The 14821-nt window shown below is 62.1% G+C and overlaps 1 protein-coding gene across 4 annotated transcripts in view; it reads right to left on the bottom strand.

Annotated features, from left to right (window-relative positions):
* IQSEC1 (IQ motif and Sec7 domain ArfGEF 1) overlaps window positions 1-14821 on the bottom strand; it is a 112782-nt gene that overhangs the window by 41618 nt on the left and 56343 nt on the right. For all 4 annotated transcript variants that reach the window (XM_033865514.2, XM_033865517.2, XM_033865516.2 and 1 more), the window contains exon 2: window positions 532-823. In XM_033865514.2, the coding sequence (XP_033721405.1) occupies window positions 532-823 (292 nt within the window). The remainder of the gene's footprint in view (window positions 1-531; window positions 824-14821) is intronic.

Genomic DNA, 14821 nt, shown 5'->3' with positions numbered 1-14821 from the left:
ACACGGGGCTGTACACTGAGGGGTGGAATGAACAGCCTGGCCTCACTGGCTGGGGATGGGCTCGCTGTTCGGTTCAGAGCACGTGCTCTTTCTGTGAACTGACCGTCCCCTCCCCGAGGGCCCCTCCTGCAGACCTCCCAAGGTTCAGCTCTCTCCTGGATCCCAGGACCTCAACGGCCGTCACGGAACCCAAGCACACTGGTGGCACCAGGTCCTGACACCCAGCGTGGGCCCCAGAGCCCAGAGAGGAGGGCTGTGAACCAGGCAGAGGCCAAGGCCGGACAGGAACGTCCCACATCGGCTCCTTCCCTCGGAACCCTCCGCGTTTCGGGAGGAGCCAGCCCAGGCTGAGGCAGAGGCCACGTCCGCGGGGAGCAGCCCCTGCCTGGGCGCGGCCGTGGAGCACACAGGGTCCCCCGCGGCCCTGGGCGGCCCCAGCAAAGGGCCGCGTCGTCCGAGGCCGCGCAGGCACCGCAGCCTCCCCCAACCCCCAACGCCTCTTCCCCGTGGCCCGCGTGGCTGGCTGCCTACCTGCTTGTCCTGCAGGTCGGAGGAGAGCTCATAGCTCTCGGAGAGGGACCGTGAGCGCTTGATAGCCTCCTCCTCGGCCTGCTTGCGCAGGATGGAGGTCGAATGCTGCAGCTTGGGCCTCCGCGTGCGCTGCTGCCCGGGCGGCCCCGCATACAGCCCATAGGCGCCGCCTGGCGTGTGCTCGGAGTGGTCCGGGCCCAGGCCGGAGCCGGGCGCCGAGGGGCCCTGGTGGTAGGCGGAGGGGCTGTCCAGCGACGTGCCAGTCTCGCTGCTGGGGGCCTCGCCCTCGACACTGCAGAGAGAGGACGGGCCTCTGGTGAGCGGGAAACCAGAGTCCAGGGCCCCGCAGGCATCCCCCCACCCTCCTACAGGTGGTCCCCAGGGGCGGCGGAGGCCGAGGGCCGTGACCCTTGCCTCCCCTTGCGGTGATTCCACTTTCTCTGTACAGCTCGCCCCTCCTCACAGCCAACACCCCTCCCTGAAGGACTCTGTTCACTGTGCGTCTCCCACGGGAAGGTCGGCTCCGTGGGTCCACTGACGAACCCAGGACCTCGAGCGGGCCCGGCCCAGAGCAGGTGCCTAGTGACATTCACTGACAGACAGTGGGTCCCGTCCCCTCCACTCCCTCACTCCCACTGCCTGGTTTAAGTAAACCACTCTTTTTTTAAAAAAAAACAAAAACAATAATTAACAAAACAAGTCTTCACTGCATACCTACGGGAGAGTCAGGCATTGTGCTGGTGTTTGTTATGGGCTGAACTGATCCCTCCCCACCAACATTTTCATACTTCAAGCCCTAACAGCCAGCACCTCAGAATGTGTCTGCATTTGGAGATTGTCTTTAAGGAGGTAACTGAGTTAAAATGAGGTCCTGAGGGTCCTAATCAAACTGACTGGTGTCCCCGAAGGCGAGATTAGCCCTCCAGAGGACAGATTATTAACCCCTTTTCCAGGTGAGGAGACTGAGGCCCACACAGCACAGGCCTTGTCCAAGGTTGCACAGGTAGAACGTAGGTGAGTTGGGATTAAAGCCCAACACTGGGGGCTCCCCTCCACCCCACCGCCCTCGTCCCAGGCCTGTGCAGATCCCTCAATCTTCCAAGTGCCTGGTGGGGGGACAGAGGGGTGGCTTACTCGTCCCGAACTCATGACCTTAGAAGACTTGGGACACAGAGAGAAGAGAGAAACGTGCAACCGAGTTTCTGGCAGCTTCTGGCGGCCTCTCCCGAGGCGCCCTGCCACCCCCCGGTCCATTGGATCCCTGGGGCCAGGGTGGGGTCCCTCTGGAAGTGGCCCAGAGGAGGGAAGGGCTCACAGACCCCGTGAGCTACAGTCGTCCTCCAGAGTCCCGCCTTCAGAACAGTGGGAACGCCCTGCCTTCAGCAGCCTCTGTGCCCGGCCCACCTGCCCAGCTCCGCCCCCACTGTCCCCACGGGTCCCAGGGCCTGCAGAGCCAACTGCCCAGCGTGAAACATGCCTCCTGCGGAGGGGGCATGGGCACGCAGGCCCTGGAGCCAGCACACCCCAGCCCACCTGGCTGTAAAGCCCAGCACGTGCTGCCCGGCAGGCCGTCTAAGAAGAGTGCAGGCCTTCCGCTCTGGCCCGCGGGGACAGACAGCGGGTCTCCTGCAGCAGAGGACATCCCAGCCGGTGCCCAGGAGCTGGGGTGTGATGAGGGTCCTTCCACGGGGAAGAGTCCTGGGTGCCTGGCCTCAATGTGGCTGTGAGTCAAGGGCTCACGCTCATCGCAAGGCCTGGCCCCTGTCCGTGACCCAGGTGGGCCGCCTTCGGTGCCTCAGGCCCACCACCACTTGAGACCCTCCTTGGCCGCGCGTGGTCACCCGGCAGCAGCTTCCTCGGGGCCTCGTGGGCCTGTGTGGGCTGGTGGACGGGGACAGGGACGGGCAGCACTGCAGACTCTCCCGTTCTCCTGATAAGACCCACCACCCGGGACGGACAGCTGGAGGGGAGAGTGAAGGAGCCCACGGGCCCCAGAGGCGATGGACGCCCCGGAGGTGCCCGCGGGGGCCCCGGCCTGCGCCACGCCTCCCCTGCAAGCACTTCTGTCAGAGCCCCTTCTGTCTTTCCCAGCAAGAGGGTGACAGCAAACAGAACCGTGTCCTTGAGGAGAAGCAGCCGGGGCTCAGCTCGCCAGGATTTTAAATCGCCTCTGAGCCCTGAGTCTGCAGAGGCCACGGAGACAGGGCGGGTTCCGTGCAGGTCCGAGCGGAAAGTCCCTCCGTGCCTCACGGGCCCCTCCTGCTGGGGGCCTGGACTCTCCCCCAGCGCCCGACACCCCCCGACAAAGGGGGTGTCCACCCTCACAGGGAAGGGGCTTGGCCCCTTACCCCTACCCCGCCCGCGCTCACCTGATCACGGAGCGACGTGAACAGGTGTCAACAGGTGAGAGGCCGTCCCCCTATCCCCCCGCAGTGGGCCGGGCTGGGCCGGTGTGGGGCAGAGGGAGCTGAGGAAGGACAGGCAGGGGACTGCCCCTGACCCACGGCCATGCTCTGCCCTGCGGAGGGGCCAGGCCTGGCCGCCCGCCTGAGCTCATGGACAGGACATCTGTGCGGAGTCCCTCCGTGTGGAGGCTGGGCCCCAGCAGGAGGGGCACACTCGGGATCGGATGGGGATGGAGGTGCTTGGGGGGATGCAAGGGCTTTCTGGGGCTGTGCCAGCCCGGGGTTCCTGCTCTGCCCATGACCTGGCTCCCGACCGTCTCAAGCCAGCAGGTTTCAGAAGGTGCCTGGCGGAGAGGGCCAGGCCTCCTTCCAGGCCACGAGAAGGGGCTGACAGTCACCTGCAGCCTCTCCCCTGTGAGCCCGACCTTTGAAACACCCCTGCCTGCCCACTTGTCAGCAGGTGTTCCAGGCCACCGCCACCGCGGCTCCCGGGATTATCACTCACGCCCCCGCCTCTCTTCTCCCCACGGCAGTCAGAGCAATCCTGACCAGACGGGAGCCACATCGAGGGCCTCCCTGCTCCCCGTCCCACTGGGAAGACACCGTCCTCCTTGCAGTGCCCTTCAGGCCTGACCTCGGCTGACTGCACGCCGGTCCCTCTTCCGCCTGCTCGTTCTATTCCAGCCTCACTGGCTTCCTTCCTCCCTTCTCCAAGGGGCCAGGCAGGCCTCAGGGCCTTTGCCCTGGCTGTTCCGTCTGCCTGGAACGCCGTTCCCCGGATCTCAGCACGCACCACACCTTCACCTCCCTTGGGTCTTTACTCAGTGCCACCTTCCAATGAGGCCCCCACTACTCGCCCAAGTTAAAACCACACAGCCCTCTCCCCAGCACCCCTAGTCCCACACTCAGTGGTCTGCCCACCAGCACGCTGTATAGTGTGATGTATTCTTCCTGTCTTTCCTTTGCCGGCTGCCCCCCACATCAGTATCGGAGCCCTGTGAGGACGTGGGTCATTTTTCTGCGTTGCTGGCTGACGCCCCCCAAATGCTGACACATGTGCCAGACTAACGGGGCCCAGCGACACCTGCTGAGTGAGTGCAGGCACTTCCCAGGCCAGCCACCTGCCGGTCCCGGAATGTGGCTTCTTACATCACCCCCGCCGGTACATCCCACCTGCCCCAAACCTAACCGGTGACGGTCGCCCATCACCATGCAGTGACGGAGCCAGAGTCCCGAGCTGAGTCACCAAGTTAGTCCCTCCCCGACGGCCAAACCCCGCTTGGGGACAGATGGAATGGGGCCTCACCCCATTCCATCTGTCACCAAGTCCTGCCGAATCTACGTGAATGGGGTCCCTTGAGCTGTGCAATGTGGCAGCCCTTGCACGCCCCAAATCCAAACTTCAAACCATCCCGATAAGAAATGGCCAGGCCATCCTACTGCAACCAGTATGACTCACTGTCCTCCAAGAAATGAGTGGACAAAAGCGAGCAGAGCACGTAGTGTAAGAACCCATCTTGAGCCAGAGAACATCACTCCTTCATGGTCCCAAACGCAAGCGACATAGTATTAGACACCGAGAGAGTCTCCTTAACCAGAGCCAAACCCCTGGTGAACACAAGGACAACGTCTGACGTGAAACGCCTGCTGATGACAAGCACGGGCAGCAACAGATGCTCTCAGGACACGCTGCTCTAAATATTTCAGGGCAGCAGCTAGACCTGGTCATTGACCTTCAGTCCTGCAGATGCTTGACCTGAACCCATGGAGACGTTTACCCACATCCTGGAGCTCAGGGCTCGAAGCCCCTCTGTCCTGGTTAGCACTCGCCTCTGCCCCCAGCTCCTTCCTGGGGGAGAAGGGTCTGTCCCCTGAGCAGAAGAGGCACCCCACAGCAGGATGCCCACTGCAGGCTGCCCCAGGGACGCAGATCTCTGGCCCGGCTCCCAGCCTGCCCTGCACGCCTCTTCCTCACCACCGCGCTCGACGGACGGGAGCTCCACCTCTCGCCACCCAGGTCCTCCTTCTCTCTTGGGGAAGCTTCTCCCAAAGCCTTTGTCCATCAGCCAGGACCGGACACCCCCGAGTCGGTCCTCAGCTGCACATTGGAATTCGTGATCACGCACAGACGCCCGGGCCATGTGTAAATCTAGGAATGGGCAGGCGCCTTCCCAAGTCCCTGCCATTCCCTGACAGTTTAGAGTTTCTGGGACGTTCCATGACAGCTAAGGCTGGTGCCAGCACTCTGAGAAAACGCTCCTGATCCAGCAATCCCTTTTCTGGAGATCCACGCGAAGGAAATAAGACCAATACGCAAAGAGGCGAGTACAAGGAATTCCACCGCAGTGTTGTTTCTAATTATAAAAACTTGGAAATAATCTAAATGCCTGTCAACAAGGGATTGATTTAAATTAATTATATATCAATATACTGGAAACAACGTCAAGATGGGGGAAGGTTTAGCTTGATGGCTGTTCTTATGAAAAAGACTGGGGGACCTTTTTGGCTGACCTGAGTTTAATACAAGCCGAGAAGCCAGCCACTAACAAGAACGAGTAAAAAGCCAGAAGCAGACCCAGCCCTACCGTCCATGACAGGTATCGGATCACAGCGGAAGACCGTCTGAGCCCCAGATGGGTTCTCAAGCCTGGGCGCTTTTGCTCCCACCTTCTCCCGCCAGCCCAGGACAGACATCGCTAATCCATCACAGACTCCCTTCTGCACGGCTGCCAGCACGGCGCACCACAGACCACGATGGACGCCAGCTGGGGCGAGAGAGGCCCCGTCTGCCAACCCCAATTACAGCACAAGGCGACCTCCCACCAAGGGCTGAGACCGTGTAGCCAGGAGAGCAGAGGCCAGAGGGGATATGAGGTCTGCGGTCAAGCCTCTGACGGGCTGACAGGCAGAGGACAGAGCAGATCCTGCTGCAGACAGAACTGTGACCTGCATCGCCCTGCTCGAGAAAAAATGCTCTCATGTGGTCAGGGCTGCTCTGGAGGTGATGAGCTCCCCGTCACCGGAGGTGTGCAAGCTGCGGCAGGTCAGACACCTGTCAGAGGTGTGGCTGAAGGACTCCTGCACTGGCTAGAAGCCGCCATCCATCTGCACCCCGCTGCCCTTCACTTGCATTTCTTGGCCTCTGAGGCCACACCCAGGTATCAGCTCAAGTCCCACTTCCTCTACGAGGCCACCCCCGCCTGCTGCGGCCCCCGCTCCCGCACTCCTGGTCACCGTGGAGATCACCTGGGCGAGTGTGTGTGGGGTCCATCCACCCCACTGGGAGTTCTGCTCTGTGAGGGCTCAGTCCCTGAAAGCCTCAGCCTCCGGCAAAGACCGCGACCCAAGACTGGCTCCTTCCCGAGAGGCCAAGCTCCGCACATGCACAACGGGGCCCCGAGGCTACAGAGCAGGAGGGGGCTGTATGTGTAGGGGAGCTGCACACAGAGGCGGCCACAGTGGCCCGGCCCTACCCACACCAGCCTGGGGACGCCGAGCTCTGCGTCGCCGAGTTACCCCAGGCTCCTCCTCCCCTTCTCCAGTTTTCCAAACATGTCTTCTTGCACTAGAGGCTGGTCTGTGTTATGTTTACGTGGGGAAATGGCTGGATCACAGCGCCCGGAGCTTCCGACAGCCCTGGGATGACGGAAACCACATAAGAACAGAGGACACATTTGAAGCCTCTCCGCCTCCTCTCTGCCAAGTGAGGGGCTGGACGGGCTCCTGGCCGCCGCCTCCTAGCCAGACGTCTGGGCTGGAATTCTGGCTCCACTGCTCACCAGCTGTGTGACCACAGGCAAGAATCCTTCCGTGCCTCAGTTTCCTTTCCTGTAAAATGGGGGCGATTAGAGAGCCAACTTCACATGCCTGCTGTGAGGCTTTACAGAGTCGGTACAGGAAAAGTCCTTAAAAGTTGCTCGGCTCATAAAAGCGCTTTCTGATTGCTGTCTCCAGTTATTCTCTGACTGACAGGGCCTTGCCTGCACGTGCCAGCAGTTAGAAGGGTCACCTACCCTGCCTGCTATAGGGCCCCTCCTTCTGCGGACACCCCCTGCAGCACTGAGCCACGGAGGCGGGTGAGGGGGCTCCCAGGGGAAGGCAGGAGGGTCCTAGAAAGGGGCCCAGGCCCCACAGCCGAGACGCCACATCCTGACTCTAGCTGGGGAGAGTCAGGGCAGGGGGCCCTCGGCCTCTTGAGCCACGGATGTCTAATTATGGCCTGTGAGGTCATGAATGACTTTTCTTAAGAAAGATGTTAGAGGAGGCTCGGGGCAGAAGCAGGAACCCGCTGCTCACCCCCAACACTGATGATGCTGATGACAGAAATAATACTAACGTCTGCATAGTCAGTGGTGTTCTAAGCTGTACGTGAAGCTCATTTAGTCCTCTTGACCGCCCAACACACCCCATAGGCACAGAGAGGTTGGGCCCATCCTGAGGTCACACAGCTCACGAGTGAAATCAGAACCCAGGTAGCCTGGCCTCAGAGCCGACAGACGTATGCCCTGTGCTTCTGTGACTTCTGAGTGAAACACACACACACACACACACACACACACACACACACACACACGTTTGGGTTATACAGCAGCAACTCTCCTCTGTAAACCTGCTGGGTACAGGAGCTGTGCTGGGTGTTTAACCTATGTGGCCTGTAACCCAACCACCATCCCTGGGGACCGAGGCGGTGGGGGTGGGTGGGTGCTAGGCCACTGTTCCTTCTGTAGATGAGGAACGTGGGGCTGGTGGAGCTGAGTCACTGGGCCAAGGTCACCCATGCAGGGGACCTGACCCCAGGCGGGTGCACCTGCCAGCTGGCGGCCCAGAGAAAGCGTGTGCGGTTGACATGCCGGGGGCAGAGCTGGGGTTCAGGGCCTGGGGGTCTCGGAGTCGTGCATGGTCATGAGATAAGCCAGCCCGGGCTGCATGGTGCCAGCTGTGGTCACATGGCATGGAAAAGCCACCCTCTTCCGAGAGGGCCGGCGCCACACAGAGGAAGAGCGATCTGCAGGCCTGCCCGTGGTTAGACGTCCAGGGCTCTGTTCAGGGTTTCTGATTTCCAGAAAGGGAGTCCAGGCCAGAGACAACTGACGCGCGGCCTCGCGAGCTCCCCCTGGGCTCCTGTGACTCTGCTGCCTAGGCCACGTTAACAGGTGTGTCGCCCAGAACGCGGAGGGGACGGTCTTGCTCTGCGCTAGCTTCTGGGGGAGGAACGCAGGCAGACCAGGGCACGGTCTGGAGGGGAGGGGAAGGGGGCAAGGAACTGGTGGCCGTGTCCTCCATCCTGGGGCAACAAGGGCAGGCAGGTCTCAGGGGCCACAGGCAGTGTGAAGGCAGCCCGGAGGCTTCGGGAGGTGAGGCGTTTAGCAGTTCAGCTACTGGGGAAGGGCTGCCTCGGGGCAGTGCAGGCTTTCCATCAGGGTCTGGAAAACCAGTCTTCAGGGACTGCTGTGGCTTGGGGTGGGTCGTCACCCACATACACCCACCCAGCGTGCCACGTGGGAGCCCTGGCACAAGCTAAGTGCATGTATTTAGTCCCTGCCGTGGCCCTGTGGAGAAGGCACGGCTCTCCCCCCTCCGCTGACGGGAAAATGGAGATTCAGGGTTCAGGGCTCGCCCAAGGACGCAGAGCTTGAAGCAGAGTCAGGATGCAAGAGCAGGTCATTCTCCCAGTCTTTCCCACTGACACATGCCTGGCCCCGAGGAACAGCATACAAGGACACGGGGTGGATGTGAAGGGAGAAGTGAGTGTGTAAAGGGACAAAGAGCTGGTGTGCCAGGAAGACGGGGGCAGAGGGCTTCCCCAGGGGACCGGGGAGGCCGCACCTACGCTGCTCACCCACCCTCCTCCCTGGTCTGGGTGGAGGCAGCATCTCCAGGGAGGACTAAAGCCTCGCAGCCTGGACCACAGTTGGTAAGTGGTCCTCAGTGAAGACGGATGCCCAGCTGGCAACCGAAGGGACTTATGGATCCCGGCGGACACCCCGAAGCCCTTCCCTCCCAGGGAGGAGAAGCTGGGCACCCCCTAGACTGAGGCCGGGCAATGCTAGGCACCTCCCCTGGTGGGCAGGTTGGGTCAGTGTGACCTAGAAGGACCTCAGGAGGGCTGCAGGGCTGGTGGAAATCTGGGGAGGGTGGATGGAGGGCCGGGCGGGCAAGTCCACGGGGAGCACGCAGGGCCTCCAGACCCCGCCGAGGCCTCAGACAGAGGGGCTGGGGGGAGGCGGGAGCCACATCCACCTCAACGTCCACCTAAACATCCAAGGTCCCTTTTGGCTGCTTAACGAGGAGCCCCATATCCAAAACGAGGGAGGCGACGAGCTTTCTGGACAATCTGGAGGCGGCCCTAGGGCTTGGCAGGCGCAGGAGAATCAGGAGAGTTCCTGCTTTTACCCAGTTCCTACACTTGCTTTAATGAGGCTCTACAGTGATCACAAAGGAACTGAATAAACGCGTGTCCAGCCCCAGGCGCACCCTCTTTGCTGCCCAGCAGACCCCTGGAACACAGGCTCCGCTGAGCTCCTGCGTGGCCCCCACCCGCCCCTGCAGTCGCCCCATCTCAGCCGATAGCAACTCCATCCTTCCAGCTGCTCAGGCCAAAAATCTGACGGCCGTTCTTGGCAATTCTCTTTTTCTCACACCCAACTCCCCGTCTGTCAGCAAATTGGGCCGCTCCACCTTCAAAACAGAGCCAGCACCTGACTGCTTGGCCTCCCCCCCACTAGCCCGGTCTGCGCAGGCCTCACCTCTTCCTGCCTTATGGCCACAGCCTCTCCAGCAGGCTCATCCGACCCCTCTCACCCCTTCATTCAGCAGCTGGGATCTGTTAAAACACAACTCGGACCAGGTCCCTCCTCTGCTGTCCCTCATGGGGCTTAGAGCCAAGGCCTCACAGTGACCCAGAAGGCTCTGCAGGACCGGCTGTCCCCCTGCTACCCTTCCTCCATGCCCCCTTGGCCATCCCACCCCCACCCTGCTGGTCTGCTGGCTGTTCCTCCACATTCCTGACACTCGAACCGCAGGGCCTTTGCACGTGCTTTCCCTCTGCTGGTGTCTTTTCCCAGACGTCCACCTGGCTCACTCCCTCACCTCTTCAGGTCTCTGCTCAAAGGCTGCCCGAGTCTCAGCGAGGACCCCAGCCCACCCCCAATCTCCCCCTGCTGCACCTCTCTACAGTGGTGTGCCACCGCCTTGCCACCATCTGTGGGAATGTCTGTCCCGTGAAATCTAGGCCTCAGAACAGCACCTGGCACATAGGAGATGCACACACTCTGAACTACCCCTACCAAGCCAAGGAAGCCTTTCTAAAGAAACCCAGACTCCCGAGGGCTGCTCTGTCTGCCACGTGGACCGCAAGGTCTGTGGGAGCGGGACCTGAGCCCGGGGGGGCACCAACTTACAACAAGCTGTCTCAGCCGGGTTGGCTGGACCCAACCCTCAGATAAGGTTTCAGATCCTGGTTGGGGATGGCGGGATACGGAGCCACTGAGACCCAAAACACACCCAAAGTGCCAATTTCAATGCAGAAAATCCACGCAAACATGACTCAGAACTGTCTAGAAATAGGTTTTTAAAGGAAAGCTGGAAGCTTTTCTACCTCCCCGCCCCTAACTTTTGGGCTCAAAAGGGACAAGGACCCTCTGGCTGGACACTGACACCCCTCCCTCGCGAGGTGGTGCCCAGGTGACAGACACGAGATAACTGCAGAGGGCCTGGGGCACGTGGCCCCCAAACCGGGCTGGTCCCTAGATTCCCTTCAGAGAGTCGGCAGCCGATTCCCACCCAAGTCTGGAGATCCCGAGAATTCAAAGGGTCAGCCAGCAGTGCGGCCCCTGAAACGGGACTTCAAAAAGAGCCCCGCTGGTTGTGACCTGTGGCCTGTTTGGAATCCTGACTACCAAGCCAAGCCCCCCGTCAGACACAGAGGAAACGGGGGCTCAGCAGGAGAGACCCGGCCACACCCCTCCCCTCCCGCCGCCCCACAGCCCTGGCTCTGCAAGCCCACCCACGGGCAAGGTGCACACCTGAGGCGGAGGGCCTGAGTCCAGCTCACGTGGCTCTGTTTGCACACAGAGCAGTGGCCACCATCTTCTTTTTCTTTCTCAGGTGAGAACTAGGTACCAGGAGTGTTCACTCACCCGAATTTGTGGCTTTTCTTAGATAAAATCAGAAGAGATCGCATTCCTGCGTGGCCTCCATCGCTGAGCTCAGAGGCAGCCACCTGCAGTGCCCTGGGCCCCCGCCGGCCGCCTGCCTCGTGGTGGACGCCTGCCTGCCTGCCTGCCTGCCTGCCCCGCAGGTGCCGAGGGCACAGAGCCGCAGCCACGGGCCCAAATCCCCCGAAGGGGCGACTTCCCCTGGCCTGACCTCAGGTTCCCAACAGTAAAACAGTCCAGCCAGGGCCCTGCAGCAGCGGCCTGACGGCTCAGTCCCCTCCAGGGCCCCCAAGGGACATGGCGTCTGCAGGCCGAAGCCTAAGGATTTGGCCTGACCAGCTCCCTTACTGAGGCTTTAAACATAGCCACATAGCTAATAAGATAACTTACTACAGGGTTTTGTTGTTTTAAAAAAAGACTGGTGATTTTAAAACCTCACCGGTTTTAATCTCTCTCAAGGTTTTCTCTGGACCTGAAAAGTCTCATTCACCAAACCATGGATGGGGCAGCTGGGCTGCGTGGGGACCGCAATGTAGACCCCAAAGCAGCCGCCCGTGGGAAGGTCTGTCCTCCCCCAGGAGCCCCCGTGCAACCCCCTCCCCCAGGCTGGTCACTTCATTCCGTGAACTGAAGCCAACTATATGACACACCCAGGTCAGGGCCAGCGACGCGGGGGGACACGGACAATGACGACGGATGGCGTTAGGAACAGTCATGGGGGTGCATCAGGCGCCCGAGGCGGGAAGCTTCCTGGAAGGCACAAACCCTCTGCCAGGACCCCAGGCGGAGCAGCGGGTGGCGGGGGAGGGCTCTTCCCGGCTCAGGACACTGTGTGTGTGGAGGCTAAGCAGCGGAGGTCGGGGTCCACTGTGTGCACAAGGGATGGGAAAGCTCAGTCTGGCGGGACACACACGGGGCAGCAGGAGCCAGAGTGTTCAGGACCTTGCAAGGCTTGTCAGGGAGGGTGCAGTGGACCGCAGGGTCGGGGCAAGGCCAAGGGAGGGTCTAGGCTTTACCTGGGGTGGGACGGATGGCAGTGGCACCCTAGAAAGGGACCGCTAACTGTGGAGCACAGGCCCCTCAGCCCCTGAGTCACTGCCTCCGCCTCCCCCCATCCTTCCCCTGCGGTGACCCTTCGGGGCACAAGCAGGCCTTGACGACGGGATGGGGGAAAGGGCTGGTCCCAGGGACAGTGATGAGCCAGAGGTCACCGAGAAGCTGGGGAGGCTAAGGATGGGGCTGAGAGGGCCCGGAGGGGAGGGAGGGAGGGAGCTGGGGCAGAAGGAGGACGGGTGGGTGAGAGGAGGGGATGGGCGGTGGCTGAAGGGTTGGCGCTCCAGGGAAGGCCTGTGGTGTGCCAGCCGGCAGGGACCTGGGCACACCTGAACAGTACAGGAAAGGGCCCTGGAGGAGCACCAGAGGAGAGGGCCCCAGCAGGTAGGACCCAGCAGCCCGGTAGGACCTCTCCCCTGCCTTGCTTCTCCGAAGGGCCGGGGCGGGGTGGTCAGTGGGCTGCCCCCGACCCCCAGCTAGCTGGGACTCGGGCAGGGCCAGTTTCGGGAGCCCGAGGTCTGAATTAGACCAAAGCAAGAGAAATGGGGTTCACTCCGACCCTGTGTCCAGCTGCAGGGAGGGCCTGCAGCCCTGACACTGGCCCTGGGTCTCCACCCCCGCGCCTCTTGGCCTCTGTGACCCGCAGACCCCTCGGATGGCCCCTGAGCCTGGAACAGCCCCTCCCAAGCCGCCCAGCCACCGTCCTCCCTGACGAGGGCGGACAGGTCGCTGGCCCGACTGCCCCGTCACCTCCGGGGAGAGGGCTGTGGCCGCAAAGCATCCGCTCCCCTGGCCCGAGGCCTGCGCTGCCGGGGATGAGGTCCAGCTCAGCTCCGCCTCCCGCCTCCCGCCTCCCGGGCTGCAGACTGGCTCTACTGGCACCAAGGCCTCCAGAAGTGGTTTTTATATACGTATAAAAATATAGGACTCAGAACAATGAACTTCTCAGAGTGGGAGGCTATTTTTAGAGCCCTGCTAACTGCGCCAACATTCAGCATCTCCCTGTTTGTCAGATGCTGCTGGCGAGATGGGCCTCGGGCAGGAGCGGGGTCTCCTCAGGACGCGAGCGCATCAGGAGAGGGGCGGTGTTGGGACACCCGAGCTGTGGGGCGTGGGGGCCACCGCATGGCACTCCCCACCCCAGGTCCTGAGTGCCCACACGGCCCTGCAGGGCACTCACCACTCTACGGTGTCCCGACGGGAGTCGGCAAGAGTATGGGCGGGTGGCCCACACCCCGGGGTCCAGCCACCCTCCCCAAGCCTCAGTTTCCCACTTGCAGGGCAGGAGCGAGGCCGCCCCCTCGGGGGTATGGAGTCGGGGACCCGTTGCCGGGCAGGAGCCCTACAGACAGCCAATGCTGAGCCTAACTGGACAGGAACCCTCCAGGGGGCGGGGCAGCGCCCTTCCTCAGACAGGCCTGTTGTCACCAGCGCACGGCCAGAGGGAAGGAACAGAAGTCCGCTGCGCGGCCAGGCCCTCGCCCTGTGAACATACTTCCAAGTCGCTCTTCCGGCCCTGGGGAGGTGGCGGCTCCAACATCCCTGGCGCAGGCCTGACTCCTAAACATAAAGAACGGCTGTCTACCCGCCTGCCTGCCGGAGCCCGGGCTGGACCTCCCGGCAGCTCATCGTGAGTCACTCCCATTAAAATAGCCGGGGGGGGGGGGGGGGGGGGGGAGGACGGAGGGTCAGAGGTCAGCACCAACAGCCTGCAGTCAGATCCAGCGAAGGCCATCCCATGGGGCTCAGGGCACGGCAAATGCAGGGCATAAAGGCCACCCTGGCAACAGGGAAGGGAAAGGGGTTCTGCAGCTACCAGCCCCACCTTCCCCCACCTCCACTGTCTCCACTGCATCGAGCAGGCTGGTTATCTGACTGCCTTTTCTCCTGCATCCTGTGTCTCTGCCTTGGAAAGCTGGGTGGGGGCTGCATGCTGCTGGCCCCTTGCTCAGGCCCCCAGGGCTGACAACAGGGCTCGGGGAGCTCAGTGAGCATTTGCTGAATGAGTGAATGAGCGAATGAGCGATGCTACACGAGCGATGCCACCAGCGGCTAAGGGGCCCCAGTGAATCTGGGAAGTAGCATCCCTCGTTCGTTCGCTTATTCACTCAACAAACACAGAGATGAGAAGGATGAGGCCCACTGGACGATCAGGATCCAGAGCTGGGCATCAGGCGAACCTCCCAGCCTCCCCTCCCACACCTGTGCCCTCTCTTAGCTACTCCTGGACCAGGGGCCGCGTGCCCCTAACTTTCCCTGTAAGACCTTTGGGCGGCGCCCTCAGCCCCTTGGCCAGGCATTTCACTGGGGCCGCCTCAGTCAGGCCCAGCAAGCCCGCAGCCGGGCTTACTCCTCCCTCACTTACAAGCGGGGGCACCGATGCCTGGGGCGGGGGGCAGACTCATCCGACTCCCCCGACACACCCACAGCCGTGACGGGGCCTGGGACTCTGGACCTGCGCCCACGCCTGCTCCCTGGCCCTGCCGCCCGGCCTCGGCAGCACCAAACGGCCGCAGACTCAGGCGAGTTTCTCTGAGGCAGAGACGTGTGTCCTGCACCCAGAACGCCGCTCCCCAAACCTCGAGGCTCAAAGGAACAGGGGCCGCGTGCAGGCCACCTCTGCCCGCGCCCACCTCCCCAGCCCTGGGAGGCCTGCTGGCCGGCCCCGATGGGGCC

The sequence above is a fragment of the Tursiops truncatus genome, chromosome 10 (genome assembly GCF_011762595.2).
Source record: "Tursiops truncatus isolate mTurTru1 chromosome 10, mTurTru1.mat.Y, whole genome shotgun sequence".
NCBI lineage: Eukaryota > Metazoa > Chordata > Mammalia > Artiodactyla > Delphinidae > Tursiops > Tursiops truncatus.
The sequence above is the reverse complement of the archived record's forward strand: the minus strand, read 5'-3'. Positions and strand labels throughout refer to the sequence as shown.